This window comes from Hippoglossus hippoglossus, chromosome 5, assembly GCF_009819705.1.
Source record: "Hippoglossus hippoglossus isolate fHipHip1 chromosome 5, fHipHip1.pri, whole genome shotgun sequence".
In the NCBI taxonomy this organism is placed as follows: domain Eukaryota; kingdom Metazoa; phylum Chordata; class Actinopteri; order Pleuronectiformes; family Pleuronectidae; genus Hippoglossus; species Hippoglossus hippoglossus.
Genome location: NC_047155.1, coordinates 17,464,628 through 17,482,594, shown reverse-complemented (window position 1 = coordinate 17,482,594; position 17,967 = coordinate 17,464,628). Strand labels below are relative to the sequence as shown.

The following is a 17,967-nucleotide window of genomic DNA, read 5'->3' as shown; positions in this document are numbered from 1 at the left end:
TCCTCTGCCCTGCCCCTAACTATATCTGGACCTGTATAGATCTCCATATCCTCTCCAATTTCAATCCACGGTTCAACTTTCCTAACAGGGTATGCAAAGTGAATGGGCAGCGCTGTGCAGGCCTGAGGAGACGTCTTCTCAGCGTTAAAGCTGCTGTTTGCATGATCACTTCATCTGGAGATTATCTTCTTAATCAATCACTTCTTTCTATGATTTATAAAATGTCCTGAAAATAATAAAAGAAATGTCCTTCTCCACCTTTAAAAAGGCCCGATCAGCAGTCCAAGGCCTTGAAATATTCAATTTACAATGACAGCAAACTATGAAAACCAGCAGATACGTATGTTTTAGAAGAAAGAAGCAGTAAATGATTTGTTTGAAAACCGCCTCAACAGTTAAGCCACCATCAAAATAGTTGCATTTTGATCAACTACTTAATTAGTTGAACAAAAGTTGTATATCTAACAAGCCTCCTTAATATCAATCTCTGTAATGTGAAAACAAAATTACTAGCATGTGCTCAAACACGCACACACATCTATCTATCTATCTATCTATCTATCTATCTATCTATCTATCTATCTACCTACCTACCTGCCTGTCTGTCTGTCAGACACACACACATATTATGTATATAAGTTGTGACTGCTTGTGTCATTAATGCTTCATTAATAATTGACTGAATGCTGTAGATAGATATGAGTCTGCACGCTGGCTGCAGGTCTCCAGATGGCCGCAGTGGGGCGCTCCTCGGCTGGGAGGCTAAGCACCGCCCCGCTCCCTCCCTGCTCTGTGCTGCGGACCACAGGCTCGGAGAAGAAGACGCCCTTAGCAACAACACACCGCTGTGATAATAAGACGGTGCTGCGGACACGGGAGGAATTGAACACTGTCGCTGTATTGCTCTGACTCCAGCAGAAGCTTTCATGACAGAGGGATGCTCCGGCGGCTCCTGCACTCACCATGGGGCTCCAGCGCAGCTAGCGAGCTAGCCCGTTTCGGCTAGCCGTCCCCGACAGACGAGCGAAGCAGCCCCTGAGCCGTCCCGAAGGAGGACACCATCCTGTGGGGGGTTTCGCCGAGTGGTAGCATCGCCGTTTGCTAGCAACAAAGTCAGCTAACCGGGATTAAAGCACGGGCATGGTGCACTGGACCGAGCCACTGCACCGACAGAGACAGGCGAGGGGCACACGGGTCAGAGCACCGAGTTGTAACATTTGGACTCAGACTATTTTTAACGGAGGGAGCGGCTCTCCGACGGACCAGTGTTTTTGTGGCTGTGCGAGCTAGCTGGCTAGCTAGCAGAAGGAAACGACCCCCACCCCCCACCGCCGCCTGCTCTGGTTTTTCAGCCACAAGTCGAGGCTAATGTGAGCCGGGAATACTGTGAGAGTAGCCCACTGAACACGGTGCTTTCTGTAAATCCAGGATACATTTACACACAGAGCCAGACAAAGGAGAGAGGAGCGCAAAGGAACCGGGACTCCTCTCGTTAGCGAACACGTTGAAGCTGTAACTGCTCTTAGCTAAGTTTGCTACTCTAGGTTGAACTTTTCCACTTTTTTTTTTTTACTCTGGATTTTTTCTTCACTTCGGATGCTGGCATCACATATTAACTGCAATCATGATGATAATAAGCAGAAAACCAGAGGGCCCAATAGCAACAGGTAACCACAACAAAGAGTTCTGCATTCTTTGTCCACACCTCCGGTTTTCCTCGTGTGTTTGTTCTTAACAGCTTTGTGCATTAATGGATCGAGGTGTAGTCTGATGCTTCGGGCGTCTACAGAAATACCTCGTGTCTAAAGATGCTTTGATTGACACGTTTCCTCTCCCAGTTTCGGGCTGAAATTTCAGCCTGTTTGTGTGTGTGTGTGTGTGTGTGTGTGTGTGTGTGTGTGGGGGGGGGGGACAGGTTCAGCTCAAGTCTCTGAAAACATGTTATCTTTTGCTTTGCAACTCCTTATCAATCACGAGACTGGTGTTTGTCCTGGAGGACGGACCAGGAAGCGCTGAGTGGTTCTCATGTCGTCTCCATAAGCGCTTTACTGTCTCCCCTCCTATCACTGTCTGATAATCCTCAATGTCTGTGTCAGCTACTTTTCTTTTAATTAAGTTTTTAAGAATTTGCACTTTGGCCGTCATCGTGGTCCCTGTCTTATATTTAGATTGTCATGTATAGTAGATATCAGTAAACTCTGTGAAAGTGGACTTTGTCCTCAAGCCTCTGTCATGTGCCCTATGTTCTGTACATGTAGTCTTTAGGATACCAGGAAGAGGAGGAGGACAAAAGCCTGTGTCTCTACCACGCTCCCACAACACATTTTATGACACATGATCTGCAGAATGTCTATTTGCTTGAACGTTGTTCTCTGTCCTTTGCTGTGCAGAGAGAGAGAAGGAGAGGGCTCTGACACAGAGCTGAACGCCAGCTGGACATAGTAGGCTGGATGTTTGGTTACTTAGAAGTGTGGGCTGTGTTAAAAACAATTCTGCTGGAAAGTTTGCTTGGACAGCAACGTCAGATGCAGTACAAAAGGTGCTGAGCCTCCACTCAGCGATTAGGAGTTTGCAGAGAGCTAATGGAGTCTGCTTGCCTAATATTGCGTGTATGGAGCCCTAATGCCTCTGTTTGCTGTGCAGTGCAGGTCTAATGCATCTGTATCCAGGCAGCAAGTCTAATCTGTCCCGGACCTGCTCTGTTGACGAGCTGGCGCAAAGGGACATGGGCTCTGACGCACCTGCACAAGAGTCTCAGAGAGGGAACACCCGCCCCTGCCACAGTTTTTGGGCTTTGGCTAATGAGCTAATCCAACCCAATAGCTCTGTAAATTTCTTCCCACCTTATTTCCAGCTATTGGAGAATATACCGGTGGTTTTAACTGGCAACTTGTGTGTGAGCTAAATGGCAGTGGAGACAGAACAGCAGGCCAACGAGGGGTTTGTCATTTGAGAAACCTGCTTCCTGTTACAGTCCCAAATGTCCCTTGCATCCATCTACTCTGTGTCATCTTACATTAGGTGTTTGGCCGCAAGAGGTGAACGCGCATGCAGCACTGTTGAGTGACAAGTGCCCGCATCTCTCCATATGAGCTCTATTTCTGAGCACACCTGGTGTGTGCACTACATGACTCGGCCTGAATGAACAGATGGGCAGACGGAAAGATGCTGTCGTCACAGAGGCATCTGTTACCCCTATTAGTCCATTAATACCACTTGCAGCGCTAGCGATCCGAGACCCTAAGCCCTATCTAAGCTGGTCAGGTCGGTGCCCTGGCCTTGGGTACAGTGTATTGGATGCAATAAATTGAATGGTGATACACCCAATAATGGGCTTTGCACAGTTTAGGATGTTGTGGCGGTTAGTTTGCATCCACACTTGTCTACAGAGTGCAGCACAGTGGGACTTTCCTGCTTGGGCCACTTCTAAGGATTTGTTGGCCCATTCCAACTCATTTTGTTTGAGTATCAAGGTAGTTATTGGAACTGGTGGGTCGACCGGTGAAATAATCAATGGGACTTTGCTTGGTTTGAACAAACAAGCGATTGTCTGCCTCTGTCTCTGAAGATTAGATTGCTTTCATCCCTGTGAGTGTCTCTGAGTCGCAGATTTGATCCACACTATCACACTGATATATCTCTCCCCCCTCCAGCACGCCACGGTGACGGCCTGTATGACTCCTACATGAGGACAGACCACATCCTTAAGGACGACGCAGATCCGAACAGTCCGTCTGGGCTCCCCCCAATGCCCAAACATACAGTAAGTATACACACAAACACAAACATATGCTCAAAGCAAGCAAAGCGCTATTTCCTGTGCAGAAGCACATTGTGTCTCCAGACATCCTGTTCCTCAGAGAGATTCCCCGCTCAGCCCTGTTCCTGTTACACTCCTTCTGTCCTCATTCTTGTTTTCTTTGCAGTTTATCTCTTGTCTTATCAAACTCTCCAACCTTATATTTAGTCACGCTTTATACCCTTGAATAAGAATAACTTGATAATAAGAGCAGTATTGATATACTGCCTGGGGGAATAGAAGACCGTGGGTCGCTGTGGACAGTTCTCCACAACTGTATGAGATTAGCCAGGGTGAAGTAGCCATTTTGTGTCCAGCTTAAGTAAATGCAGAGATCCAACGGAATTTACATGCCCTGTGAACCTGATATTTGAACATGGAGAACATATAATAAATCAACCAATGTACCAGTAAATTGATACGGCATGGTCTCCATTTGCTTAAAACACAACTGTCCTCATCTGCTCGGAGAAATAACCGGAGAACCAGTCGTAAAACATTTTTAATAATAGGGCTGCATGGACAAAGTAATTTTTTAGCTCAGTAGATATATATTATTAAAGGTCACCTTTGGGCTGATATAGTTTTATAACTAACTATAAGTTTTAAAACCCAATTGGACTGTGTCAGCCAAGGACATCACTCTGAGGTCTACAACTACCTTCATGCCATGTTACCCATTGTATTAAGCCCCTTTGGCAGAAAATGCACATACATAGAGACCGCGATCCTCCATGGCCTCTCGCACCATTTGAGGGGGAAAAAGGCTGGTTTGAAAAATTGTAAAGATTTATTGGGCTTGAAAATGTGACCCACAAACAAAATCACTAATCATCAACCCCCACCCCCACCTTCTTTCTGTCTCGTGTAATCCCCCCGTCAGTGGGCTTGCGTAGAGGTTAGTCCCAGTTTTCTATTCTAGTCCCGTCCTTCTTCCTTTGTATTTTCTGTCACGCTCACGGAGGTAATATCCTCTGTTGAATGTGACACTCGCTGGTCCCAGTTCAGCGTGTGCAGCGTGTGCAGCGCTCGAGAGCAGCCTCATGCTCTGTTAAAGTAATAAAGTGATGTCATGCCTGTTCTCTTTAGGAGAAAGGGACAAACTTATTTAAAAAAATTGTCACAGCACTCACGTCCAAGTTGATAAATAAGAATAATGAGTGAGAGGTTGGTCAGACAATGTTGTGTGTGTTACCCAGCTGTCATCTCTCTGTGACTAGGATTTGTGGATATTTCGGACAGAAGTCTGTGTCTCCTCTGGGTCGTGTAACTCTATGTGTGTGTTTGTGTGCTAAGAGACAGAGAAAAGCGTACTTATGTGTTTCTGTGACAGCAAAGAGATTAGCTCTTCTCCATCTGTTGCACCATGCAGATTTGCACACAGAGGCCTCTCTCTACCCCCAGTATCACCTGTGTTTAGAAGATTCACACACTCTGCTTTTTGTTCTCATCAGTGGGCCCCTTTCAAAATTTGTTTTCCTCTGATAGCGCCCCCTGCCCGGTCAATCAATAATCTAACACAGTTGGTGCTCCACATGTAGAAAGCTTTGATTATTTTGTTTTTAATGGCCTCATTTGTGTCTGTGTGTGTGTTTGTTGAAGGGGCTCAATCAATGACATTCTCTGTGTTTGTAGCACAGCCTTGGGACAACAGCTGCATGAAACCCTGGGTCAACAGTGGGGCTGTTGTAATAAGTTAATACCATATGGTTACATGTATGGAAACCCATCCTGCATTCCAACCCTCTATTTTAGGCTTCAAACCTAAAACACAAACACACAGAGCTGAGTCCTCTTTCAGTGGATCTTGTCAACGCCTACTTCTACAAATTTGTGATTCCTTGTTGTGTTGTCTTTATCAGCTGACACGGGCTCGGCTGTGTGTACGGCTTTAAAGTCAGGCCCTCCATAGGAGCAGAGAAAACTATTGGGAAAACATTAAGGTCAAACATTTCCCCTCCTTTTAATAGGTGAGACCACTCATGTCGACGGCCAGAGAGACCCACTTACTATGCTTCTCTCCAGTCTTTATATAGGAGGGCACTGCTGAGTTTGTGTGTCTGCGTGTCTTATTAACAGCCACACTGCCTCTACAGTTTAAGAGTATAATCAAACTTTAATGACTGTGTTTTCCCTTGTGCTCCATAATCTTGTGGAGGATTCTTTCCGCTGAGGAGAGCGAGAGGGAGAAAAGAGGGAGAGACATAGAGGAATGTATTCCTGGGTTTGCTGAAACGAAGCTGTTTACTGGCAGACAAGAGCGAGACTGGAGAGCTTTCCATAAACTCTTTTAGCCTTTCAGGTCCCCTCAAGCAAAGGTCGGCCTGTCACTCTTTATGTTTATGGGCAAATGTGTTCAAAATAGATCATGAAATATACAGTGATTGTGTTGTCCAAGTACACATGCAACCCCTGTTCCCCTATTTTTTCTGTGCAGATCTGCAATAGCTGGGTTATAGGTTTTAGTGACGTTGGCTAGCCGCTTTTAGCATTGGTCTTAATGAACCCCAATCAAACAATTTAAATCCTTTTTAAGAAGTTAAAGGCTGGACTTCACAAAGTAAAGGATTATTGCTGCGCTGAGCCAAAGATCGCTCCTACGTATTACCTAATTGCCAACAACGCACTAAGAAACAAGCAGGCAGAGATGTGGTTGTTTTGCATATGTTATGGTGGGGGTAGTGGGACTGTTTCCTACCCGACTGTTTGTAGATCCAGTTGTGCTGGTTTATCCACTGCTTGCTGCATCTCTGCTCAGGATCTCACTGTCCACGACTTTGAACTTTGTCGTTAGTATTGAGGTCTGTATTCAGCTAAACAACAGATCTGCTACCTCGTTGCACATTTTGCCTACTGCTTGATTTAAGTTTTAAAAAACAGACTTCTCTGTGTTTTCGCCTGACGTCAACTCTAAAAAGGAGACCTGGAAACATTGCTGGACCCGTGTTAAGTTTAAAGTCTGGGACTGAATGATGCACAGTCGCCTGCATTAGAACCCTGATTGGTTCTTGTCAATCACGATCTTGAGAAGGCAAAGAGTTGCTAACACACACAAAACAAAAACAGATTTTCATTTAAACACATTTTACCGTTTCATCACTTCCCAGTGTCTGAACTTAGCTTGTAAAATGAACTTAAAATTGACGTTAAGTATACTTATTTACATACATTCATGGAACACAGTAAAACATGTCTTCACCACAATGAAGTACAGTATCTACTGTTTAATGACTGCAAAGTGGAGTGTTTACTTAGTGGATTGTCTTCATTTTACCCACTGTCTATCTGTCTCTTCTTTCTCAAACAGGTTGTCAGTAACAAGACTGTAATGAGGGAGCAGGTAACTGTGCGAGGTGGCCAGCTGAAGGTCAAGTACCTGTATGAAGACTCCACCAACAACCGAAAGATAAATGCTATAACCACGGCAACCGCCCAGAACAGTGGGACCATTGGTCAGACGCACAGTAAACCTGCTGCAGTGTCCAGCCTGTCCAAAGAGCACAGTGTAGACAGGTGAGAAAGATGCACACAGGAAAACAGTGAAACTTCAAAATGCCTCTCAAAGAATGTACCAGTAACACCACTTTCTTGTTTTCCTCAGCACTGAATCCAGTAAGGGCTCCACTGAATCCTCCGGCACACATGGAGTTGGCAGTGGAGGAAGCAGTGGGAAGCTGTGTGGCCCTCTCACTCCTGACCAGGCTCAGAGACTTTACCGATCTCAGCTGACCACCCTGGAGCAGACAGAGATCCACTCCTACCCAGACATCTACTTCGTGGGACCCAATGCCAAGAAGAGGCCTGCCGTTGCTGGAGGCAACAACAACTGTGGCTACGATGATGAACAGGGCGGTTACATTCACGTCCCCCATGACCACCTGGCTTATCGCTACGAGTTCCTCAAGGTCAGACACAAATATTTTGATACTGGGATTGTCCGTTCAAATTAACCTGCATAACTAATGATTTTTAAGGTCGGCCCAAATTCTTATCTCCCTTTTTTTTGTCCCTTTCAGATTATTGGTAAGGGAAGTTTTGGACAAGTGGCCAAGGTATACGATCATAAACTGCAGCAACACCTGGCTCTGAAAATGGTGCGCAACGAGAAGCGCTTCCACAGGCAGGCGCAGGAGGAGATCCGCATCCTGGAGCACTTGCGCAAGCAGGATCGAAATGGCACCATGAATGTCGTGCACATGCTTGAAAACTTCACGTTCCGCAATCACATCTGCATGACTTTTGAGCTGCTGAGCATGAATCTATATGAGCTTATTAAGCGCAACAAGTTCCAGGGCTTTAGTCTGCCACTGGTCAGGAAGTTTGCACACTCCATCCTGCAGTGCCTGGAGGCCCTGAGCCGACACCGAATCATCCACTGTGACCTAAAGCCAGAGAACATCCTGCTCAAACAACAGGGACGTAGCGGCATCAAGGTAAGACACCTTTCTCATTCATGGATGCATGAGCATGATATCAGTTTTCTTACATCTGATGTTCACTCTTATTAATTCTTTGTTCTCCGGTCTCTGCCAGGTGATTGACTTTGGCTCTAGCTGTTTCGAACACCAGCGAGTGTACACTTACATCCAGTCTCGCTTCTATCGGGCTCCTGAGGTGATTCTGGGTTCACGTTACGGCCTTCCTATCGATATGTGGAGCTTCGGCTGCATACTGACAGAGCTGCTCACTGGCTACCCCATGTTCCCTGGCGAGGATGAGGGCGACCAGCTGGCCTGCGTCATGGAGCTGCTGGGCATGCCTCCACAGAAAATTCTGGATCAGTCCAAAAGGGCAAAGAACTTCATCAACTCCAAGGGCCACCCTCGCTACTGTGGTGCCAACACCCTGCCAACGGGGGCCACTGTGCTGACGGGCACTCGCTCCCGCCGCGGGAAGATGAGAGGCCCTCCCGGGAGCAAGGAGTGGAGCGCTGCCCTCAAAGGCTGTGAGGACCCCACCTTTACTGACTTCATAAAGAAGTGTTTGGACTGGGACCCCTCCTCTCGTCTCACTCCCAGCCAGGCCCTCAGACACCCCTGGCTGTATCGCAGGCTGCCCAAGCCCCTACCTGGGACGGAGAAGAGCCAAGGGGCCACGGTAAAACGACTCCCTGAGCACCACAGCACCTCATTCCCCTCTATCCTGGCCAAAGGGGGCCCGGGCTTAGGCACCACAGCTGCCAACCACAAACTGAGGAGCAACATGATGGGAGATTCAGGGGAGGCCATACCTCTTCGCACGGTCCTACCCAAACTTGTCTCATAGAGAGAGAGAGAGAGAGAGAGTCCTAATTTCCTCTCTCACTCCACTCCCCCCATCTCCTCTGAACTTCCCAGGAGGAGTCAGAGCACAGGAGAAAGTGGAGCCTAGGTTTTAACTTTTGACTTGTTTGGTTGTTCTTTAATTTGTTTTCTACTGAGAGGTGTCGACACCCCAGTTCATGGTTTTAAATAGTAGCTGAACACGGGGAGAGAGAATGAAAGAAACACTCTAAAAAAGGTTTTTATACAGAGGATTTTCTTGAGCGGCTGTAGAGTTTCTGTATCACAGCCGACTGATAAGGTTTGATTTTAAATGATGCTTTTTAAAATCTTCCTCGTGAGTGGACAGCTTCCTAAATGAGCCAATGTTTTTAACCTGCGTGTGTCGTCATGTGAGTGTCGCGTTTCAGTAAAACGCACCCGAGCACACCTGCACTGTCACTTGCCTCAAACTCTTAAACGCTTGTAGGACGCCGCCCTCTCTGAGGGAGTCGTTTATATGAGTGGTACTTGAAAAGGGCTACAGAGATGACTCTTTATCAGGTTAGAGTAATCAAATATTGATTTGTGCAACCAACATCAGTTACTAGAATAAATAAGAACCATGCTCTAGTGTTTGGGCCCTGACACATGACAAACGTATCCCTCATGTTTAATGCCTTTACACAGGTAATGAGGGACTGGCATTATGTAGTGAATAATTTGAAACAAACATTTTTTTGCAATAAGTTTCACTTTCTCATATTTCTAATTGAACTCTTTTGTACCTTTCCTGATCCCTGGTGCTTGAATGTCAGCTCAGTGTGTTAAGTTAGTATAGCAGCTTTCAGACATGCACTGAAATCTGCAGTTCCTCCGTATTTTCTCTGGAGAAGGTGCATGTGTGAAAGCAAATGTCCGAGTGTGACGCTCCCCAGTTTCTGCGGACATTATCCGTCTGACCTTCTAGTATAATGTCCGTAGAAATCATGGAGAAGTCGATGTCTGAACAGAGCATGGGATTCCCTTATTGGATTCACTGCGAGCGTGTGTGGGGGGGAATTGATGAGTACAGATGCAAAAATGACGGGGGAAAAAAAAAATCTCCCAATGAAAAAGCGGTGTCATGCAGGAAGAGGACACCAACTAAGATGTCTCTTGTCAAGAAAATCACGTTATCTCCGCAGCGTAGTTAATTCATCACTTCCTGCCTCTGTCTGCTGAACCCGGCTGAAACCTCTCGCCTGAAAAATGCATAGAATTTGATGCCATTGTGAACACATCTGTGCAGAGAACCTTGCTCACGAGTGAAAGGCAGACTGCTGGTAAACTCCGTAGCCAATTCTCCAGATTTTGCCGGCAGGTCAAGTCTGAAAACGGCTTGTGTGTGTTTGTCCTCAAGCTTTGTGATGCTACTGTGAGAGGCGTTGAGAGGGCGTAGGACAACCTATTTGCATCCCCCTTATTTCTTCCTCCCTCCTTCATTTGAGTGGAAAAAGGGGGTGGGGAGAACAGTAGCTCCACTCAAACTTTGTCACAGAGGTGTCACCGCCACACTCGGTACTTCTCAAACTGGTTTTATGTGCGAGATTGCAGTGTGAGGCAGAGAGACGGAGAGTTGGAAGTCATTACACATACCCGCCTGCGGAGCTTAGTGTCGGGAAAATTTGGGGAAGTTTTTACGAGCGTCACCTGTCCGGGCCCTCTGATTGGTTGCTCTGATCATTGACAGTGTTGCGTGAATCCAAATGGGAGAGCGGTGCAAGGCCGAGAAGGGTCATGGGGGTGACACGAAGGACGGTGTGTTTTAATGTGAGCCAAGATTGTTTGTTGTTTTGTCTTGGGGAGGTGTCGTTGAGTTGACAGAATGGGCCAGTGACAATGTAGGGTTTTTATGGTACTGCAGAAAGAAGTGTTTCTCAGGGAGACATACTTGATACATCCCGTAATCTTATATGAGCCGTGTTCCACTTACAGTTCCTCTGTCCCAACGCTGGATGAACATGCATGCAGCTCTGTCCACTGAGAGCGAGAGAATGCGAGCGTGTGTCTGCGTATGGAGGTCTGCATGCTCCACAATTTGACCTAGATTCTCTCTCCTCCCCCACCATCTCTTTCTCCCTGTCTCGTTATTCTCCCTCTGTCTCATGTAGGGCAGGGAACCTCTTAAACTCACACATATATAGTGAATTATGGTGCTGTCCAAAAAAAACGTTCACACAGAGACACGCACACAGAGACACGGTGCATGTTGCTATATGGACCACACCGCTCAGAGATCTTTCTCTCGACCCTCGTTTTACTACGCAAAACTGTCAGGGATTTCTACTCTTGTCTCCATCTTTTTTTTTTTTTTTTTTATAGAAGTGGTTTCTATTGCTTTTCACTCCAGAATATCAGAGGATGTAAAATGCAAATGTGGAAAAAGAGAAACTTGTATACTGTCATGTTGTACTAGTGGTGTGCGTTAGTAGGAGGGTGTTTGGTGTTCCAGCATGAAATCACAACCTGTTATCAGACTGAGTGACAATGAGAAGAGAAACTGTACAGTAACCAAATGAAGTTGTGATGGTTTCTTTTTCTAAAGAAAATAAAAATGATTATTAACTGAAATGTCCTTTCCTGGGTTGATTTCTGCCTTTATATCGGGAATATTTTAACATTTATAAAACTAGCAAGCTCACATTATACAAGCAGAGGTGTATTTTAACAAGAGATGTACCATCACCGTTTTGCTCCTGCTGATATGGATTGTGATACCAATCCACTGCAGTGCATTTAAAAAACAATATTTTATCTAGTTTGCCAGTCTCCAATAAGTAAATCCAGGAATACACAGCAATGAACACAATTTGTATGTTGAATTTCTTGTTTCATTTGAACGTGGTTTCCAAAGTGTGTTGCTGCAGCTTCACTTACCCTTGGGGAACTTCCATGCTCTTGCATGTGATGCTTCTTCCAATGCTTCAGGAGAATGCTACGGTTTAGCTAGCACTGGCTAACGCTTCACTACCAGAAATCACTCCTCTGCTCCAAAAAGAAGCACTTGCTGTTTTGGAGCGACGAAGAAGTGATTTGAAAATTGTGCTTTTATTAAGGTGGAACCAATATATTGTACATACAAGTATTGGATCAGTAAATAGATTAGTGACTTGCCAATGCCTTAACCAGCAGTATGGGTTGAGGTAATATTACAAAGATTTGCCAAGTGCAGTAAGAAACTGTCTAAAGAAAGCCAGTTCCATGAAGATATGTATGTACGTATATATATTTATAATTTTCAGTACAATTCTGAGAAATGCTCTGGTTTCTGCGATCTTCAGCAACAGTGACACTGTAGATGAAAAGAAACTTCAAATGATCCTCATTTGTCCCCTAACCTGAAGCTCTTGTAACCAGCGGTAACCATAATTGTTATTGCCACTTGATACCTGGGACTTGTGTTATGAAACAAAACCGTACAACTCAGCCCCTGGTTCAGGGGCTGTAGGGAATCAGTGTAAAGTGACGTGCATTTCAGTCGGTGATTGGGTTACGGATTCTGTGAACACTTGATGAGACAGAGCCCTGTGACACAACTTCAGGGCAGCGTGTGACTCTGACACAGCCTTGTTATCATGCACTAACATGAAGAATACAGAACACATGTAACAAATTGTGTAACATACTTTTGTGAAGATCCAGCTGCTCAGGTCATGAGATATTACCTAGGAGTGTTATGTTAAAGGCGACAGCTGACTCACACATAATGAAACACAAGATATGTGTCATACTCTTACTCATTACAATTAAATAAAAGTGCCCGAGCAGCTGCAGCAATAAAAATGAATGAAGGGTTTGTTTGTAGTGAGTAAGCAGTGACAATATTCAGTATTGATGTTAATGTGTGGCCGCAGCTGTTTCTAACCTGCCGTGATGTGAGAAATCCGTCTGAACGTTCAGCTCCAGTCATTACGTCAGCTGTCATTCTGGGAAATGTGGACAGTGACGCTGTCTGAGCACTTCATTATCTCTGTTGGGACCATGTCATCTGGATAATTGGCCTGAAAGAGCTCTTTCTAAACCCACATTCACCTTTGAGAGTTATTTGTAGTCAGCTTAGTCCCGTCCCTGCACTATTCTTATTTATCTTACTTTATACAAGTTGGTTATGTGTTCAAACACTTTCCTCTTCCTCTGCTCCTCTCTCTTGTCCCCCTCCACACCACACCACACACACACACACACACACACTTTGTGCTGCAGCCCATCTGGAAGGGTAACAGAACAGATGCACGGCACTGCTAGAAATACTCCGTGAAGGAAGAAGAGAGTCGGGGGGAGATGACTCCCTGGTGGTAATGACGGCAGTCTGATGATCTGCTGTAACACAGATGACTCATGGATGTTTACAGTCGCAGGCTGCCATCCCCTAGGGAAGATATAATCAGGTATACATACGCAACAGGAAGGAGGAACCGGTTGAGCAACATCACCTACTGAGGGAGGTGAGGGAGAGAGAGAGGTGGTGAGTGGGTGCTTGGGTATGTATATGGTTATGTGACGCAGGTGGAAAATTTTTGATGGTAAAACGGAGGTGGGTATCCTTATTTCTCATGGGGCTGGGTGAGGCTCACTCTCCATCAAGTCAGCATGCCCTCATTATGATGCTTATTCACGCAGTCAGGTTAAATAAATCAAATAAATGAGTTTATCACAAGAATAGATAAGAAATGTGCACTCTCACAATTTAACTTGGGGGTCGTGGTGGTAAATGAACCCACAGGGACTGAGGTTCTGGATGATGAAATCTCAAAGGAAGAAAACTCTGTGAGGTTTGATTACAAATGAATTTCTTACAGTAAGCTGCATTCGGACGTGCACTGAATCACCAGACATTTTCTTAAGGGGCTGTGTGCGTGAGTGCAAACGTCCAAGTCCAGCCCCCTAGTGAATATTTTGCAGAATGTCAAAAGGAGTGAACCTGACAGCAGTAGATCCTCTGCAGGATTTAACAAGAGCAAGTGCCCAGGCGGTTGATGAGGTTTCTAACACGCAACACCTAGAAGACACAGACAAAGATGCCAAGAGAGCTTTTGGTGATTAAAGGCTGGCGTTAGTGAAGATGTGCTGTAAACAAAAACATGTGATCTCAGCAGTGGAATTAATTTGCTACATCCGGCCTCTGCCTACTGCTCCCCCCACCCCCTCACCTGAACGCTCATGAGATTTATCTGTTGTTGTGTGTGTCTGAGCAGAGAATCTCCTTCTGAGTTGTTCATGTGTGAAAGACATATTCGGCCAGACCCAATTCTGCACACATCCTTCAAAATTCATCTCTGGCGAGAGCTATACACATATAAAGTCCAGATTTGAAGATAATGGTTACTTTTCTGATATGATTTGCTTTTTAGCAGGTTAGCTCTTTGACGTTGGGGTCTGTACAAAAGAACAAACCCTTTTCCTTGTTTTTTCACTTTCCTTTTATTTTTGTTTGTTTTCTCAAAATCATCTTAACTGCTTTCAGGTAAGTTGTTTTCTTTAAATGTAAATGAATCCGTATGTTTTTCTTTCTCCTTCTCTTTGCATTAATGTAAAAGCAGCTTAAATTAATCCCATTAGAGGCCAATCCAGTCACCTTCTGACCATATGGCACGGTGACTCCTATTCTCTGAACCACACACATCCTCTCCTCTTCTCTACCTCTCCTCTCCTCTCGAGACAACATTTCTCCTCTACTAGCTTCCCTATGCTGGCTCCCAGTTCATTGTCGGTCTTGATTTTTAAATTCTGTGGTTTGTTTTTAAAGCTCTGAACAGTATTGCACCTCCTAACCTTGCTGATCTGGTCTGCAGATCAAATGCTTCTGGAAGTCCCATGGTCCAGATTAAAGCTTAAACGAGATCAGACCTTTGTGGTAGTTGCCCCTAAATTGTGGAAAAGTCCACATCATGAACTCACCAACTCTAGACACTTTGAAAATTCTTTCATTTTTACTGTGTCCTTTGAAACAGGCTTTGAGTTTTTTATGTGGTTTTATCTTTTTTCACTGTTTTGTTTTTAGTTTAGTTTCTGAATGTCTTAGTGTTAGTTCTTAGGTCAACGTCTTACTTTTAACATGCTTTTCAGAGAAATTGACTTTACTTGACTCCTCTCCCACATGTAACCACAGCAGGAGGTCAGGCTGGGTGGATGGTGGCCATGTTTTAATGTTTTATTCTTCCAGGTTTAAGATGTGATACTGGTGCTTAAAAAATACCATAGCTTGAGCTTTTCTTCATTCACTTTGTAAATGATTTGTGGCTGATGACTTGCTGAACCTGTATTTAGGGACATGCCAGAGTTACTGATGTGTCCGGGCAAACTGGTACGGTTGCCCTGAAGGATGAAAGTGCATGTTAGATGTTTTGTTGTTCATTATATGTGTTTAATTGTTTTTGTTTGTTAGTTGTCACTGCAAGCTCTGCTCAAACCACAGGTGGAACTGAGTGTGATTTGAATGAAGCTTCAAACAGTAACTCGCCTCTCCACTGTGCTCCGACAGGGTCCTCTGTACTTTACTCCTGCATTTACACAAGCCTTTTTTACTTGATGTTGGAACGAGAATATAATCACACACACAACTATAAACACACACTGTCCTGGGTCACGGAGTGCAGACACACACACGTTTCATAAAATTGTGCTTGTGGGACTCACACTACTAAGAATTGCATTTAACGGTTTAATAATAAGATCAGACACAATGTCCCATTTATACTGGGTTACACAGAAACCTTGCAGTGTGTTTATTTAAGATACGAGGTAATCTCTATCTCTAAGATCCCTAAGAGTCCAAATTAGATTAGTTTTTTTTGAGGGGGGGGGGGGGATTATTTACATGAACCAACTCTTTAGTTTTGTTGCTAAGTTTATCTTAAAGGTTCAGTGTGTAGAATGTAGTGACATCTAGTGGTGAAGTTGCATGTTGCAGCTGAATACACCTCACCTTACCCTCCCCTTCCAAACATGAAGGAGAACCTGTTCTTCAGTCATAAAAACGTATTTAAAACTCAACTCAGTTTGGACTACTGCAAAAAATGAATTTGAATATAAAGGGCCCATTGTAGGGTAAAGAAAACAACACTTCGTACATTTTAGATGAAACACACTAGATAAAACATCACTAGGATCATTTTACATTCAATATCTACCAATAGATCCCTTTCACCTAAATCTTACACACTAGCCCTTGAACTACTTACTGTAAGTTTTTTACTTGGCTTCATTGGGCGCGTATTTAAGACCAAATTAGCCAATATTCGGAATCTAAATATCAGGTTGGTAATTTGTCTCTCAAACACTTTTCATCTTATTTGCTGAATTCTTCTTCACATCCCGCTATAGGCATCAATAAATAAAATAAAAAGTGAAGAAAAAAAGAAGCTGGTGTCTGTGGCCCTTGCGGGACAGTAAGAAACACGAAACAAATGAAATGATTGGCTGGTGTACCCGTCTGTCACCAACAAACCTGCCAGTCTGCCCGCACCCTGTTCGCACTCTCACTGCACATGATGTGTCCTGAGCTGGCACAGCTGAAGCAGAGAGGATAGCCAGAGGTTAGCAAGCAAGTCACATAAAAGTCATGCAGTGAGCTTTCATGTGTTTAGGGGCCTAGCTTTGACGGGAATACCGATGGGAGGGGGGATGGGATGTATCGGTTGCATTTCTTTAAAGTGTAGCCTGCTCTCGCTCGCTTATCTAGGATGACCAACCCTGGCTTTAACAAATTGGGACCAAAAAAAGTTTATTATACTACTACAGCCCATCAGACGGCAGACGTTATCCATCCAAGCCAACTGGAAAATCACTATTATATAATGTAGACTTCTTTGGTGTATTGGTCTGTAATTATGTGGACTTTCTTCATTCTGGTGGTTTTTGTCCGTCCGTCTGCCCGCTCGGCTGCCCCACGCCCTACATCCAGCCTTCAATCCTTCCATCCAGCCATCCCCCCATCTTCTACGTGAACCACAAACAAACAAAACATTCCTCTAATCTTTCAGTTTCAGGACATTTCTACATGATTGTGATTTTAGATACATGTATGTTACCTGTATTTAGGGACATGCCAGAGTGACTGATGTGTCCTGGCAAACTGGTACGGTTGCCCTGAGGGATGAAAGTGCATTTTAAATGTTTTGTGGTTCATTATATGTGTTTAATTGTTTTTGTTTGTTAGTTGTCACTGCAAGCTCTGCTCAAACCACAGGTGGAACTGAGTGTGGTTTGACTGAAGCTTCAAACAGTAACTCGCCTCTCCACTGTGCTCCGACAGGGCCCTATGTACTTTGCTCCTGCATTTACACAGGCCTATTTTACTTGATGTTGGAACGAGAATATAATCACACACACAACTATAAACACACACTGTCCTGGGTCACGGAGTGCAGACACACACACCAGAGCTATGTGTGTCGTCTGGCTTGGGTCCACTGGGACAGCTGAGGTACGAACCAGGCGATGGACGCAGCAGCAGAATGCCACATTAGTCCCCCCTGTTGTACCAACACACTCGCACACAGACAACACATGCACAAAAGCAGACTCTGGCCCTCTGTTCCTTACTCATATGCACACAATGACACACTCACAGCTGAGCTCACACTAGTCACACACACAAATGCACAGCTGAGCACATGTCTATACAGGCTGAACAGATGCAAATGGTTGCTAGAGGTGGAGTTGTGCTCCAGGAACATTTGCCCACCCAACCCACCAATCTACATTCCACACAGACTGCAGGGTAGAGGAGCCGTGCACGTGTGCATGCTATGTGATTTTTCTGCAAAAGGCATTTTGTCGAGACCTTTAACTTGGTCTTACTGGCTGAAACTTTAGCTGCCTGTCTGTCTGTCTGTCTGTCTGTCTGTTTGTCTGTCTGTCTGTCCCTATACTGTATTTGTTGCT

At 44.8% G+C, this 17,967-nt stretch overlaps 1 protein-coding gene across 1 annotated transcript; it reads left to right on the top strand.

Annotated features, from left to right (window-relative positions):
* The first annotated feature begins 774 nt into the window (after positions 1 to 774).
* dyrk3 (dual specificity tyrosine phosphorylation regulated kinase 3) lies at positions 775 to 10,124 on the top strand. Its single transcript, XM_034586562.1, has 6 exons — positions 775 to 1,667; positions 3,654 to 3,763; positions 7,107 to 7,312; positions 7,401 to 7,704; positions 7,816 to 8,232; positions 8,333 to 10,124. The coding sequence occupies exons 1-6, from the start codon at positions 1,625 to 1,627 to the stop codon at positions 9,062 to 9,064; spliced, it is 1,812 nt and encodes a 603-aa protein (XP_034442453.1). The 5' UTR covers positions 775 to 1,624; the 3' UTR covers positions 9,065 to 10,124.
* The last annotated feature ends 7,843 nt before the right edge of the window (positions 10,125 to 17,967 follow it).

Coding starts and splice junctions, on each gene's coding strand:
- dyrk3 (XM_034586562.1), top strand. CDS start 1,625: ATGATGATAATAAGCAGAAAACCAGAGGGCCCAATAGCAACAG. Junction 3,764..7,106: donor CCCCAATGCCCAAACATACA/GTAAGTATACAC, acceptor TTTCTCAAACAG/GTTGTCAGTAACAAGACTGT. Junction 8,233..8,332: donor AGGGACGTAGCGGCATCAAG/GTAAGACACCTT, acceptor GGTCTCTGCCAG/GTGATTGACTTTGGCTCTAG.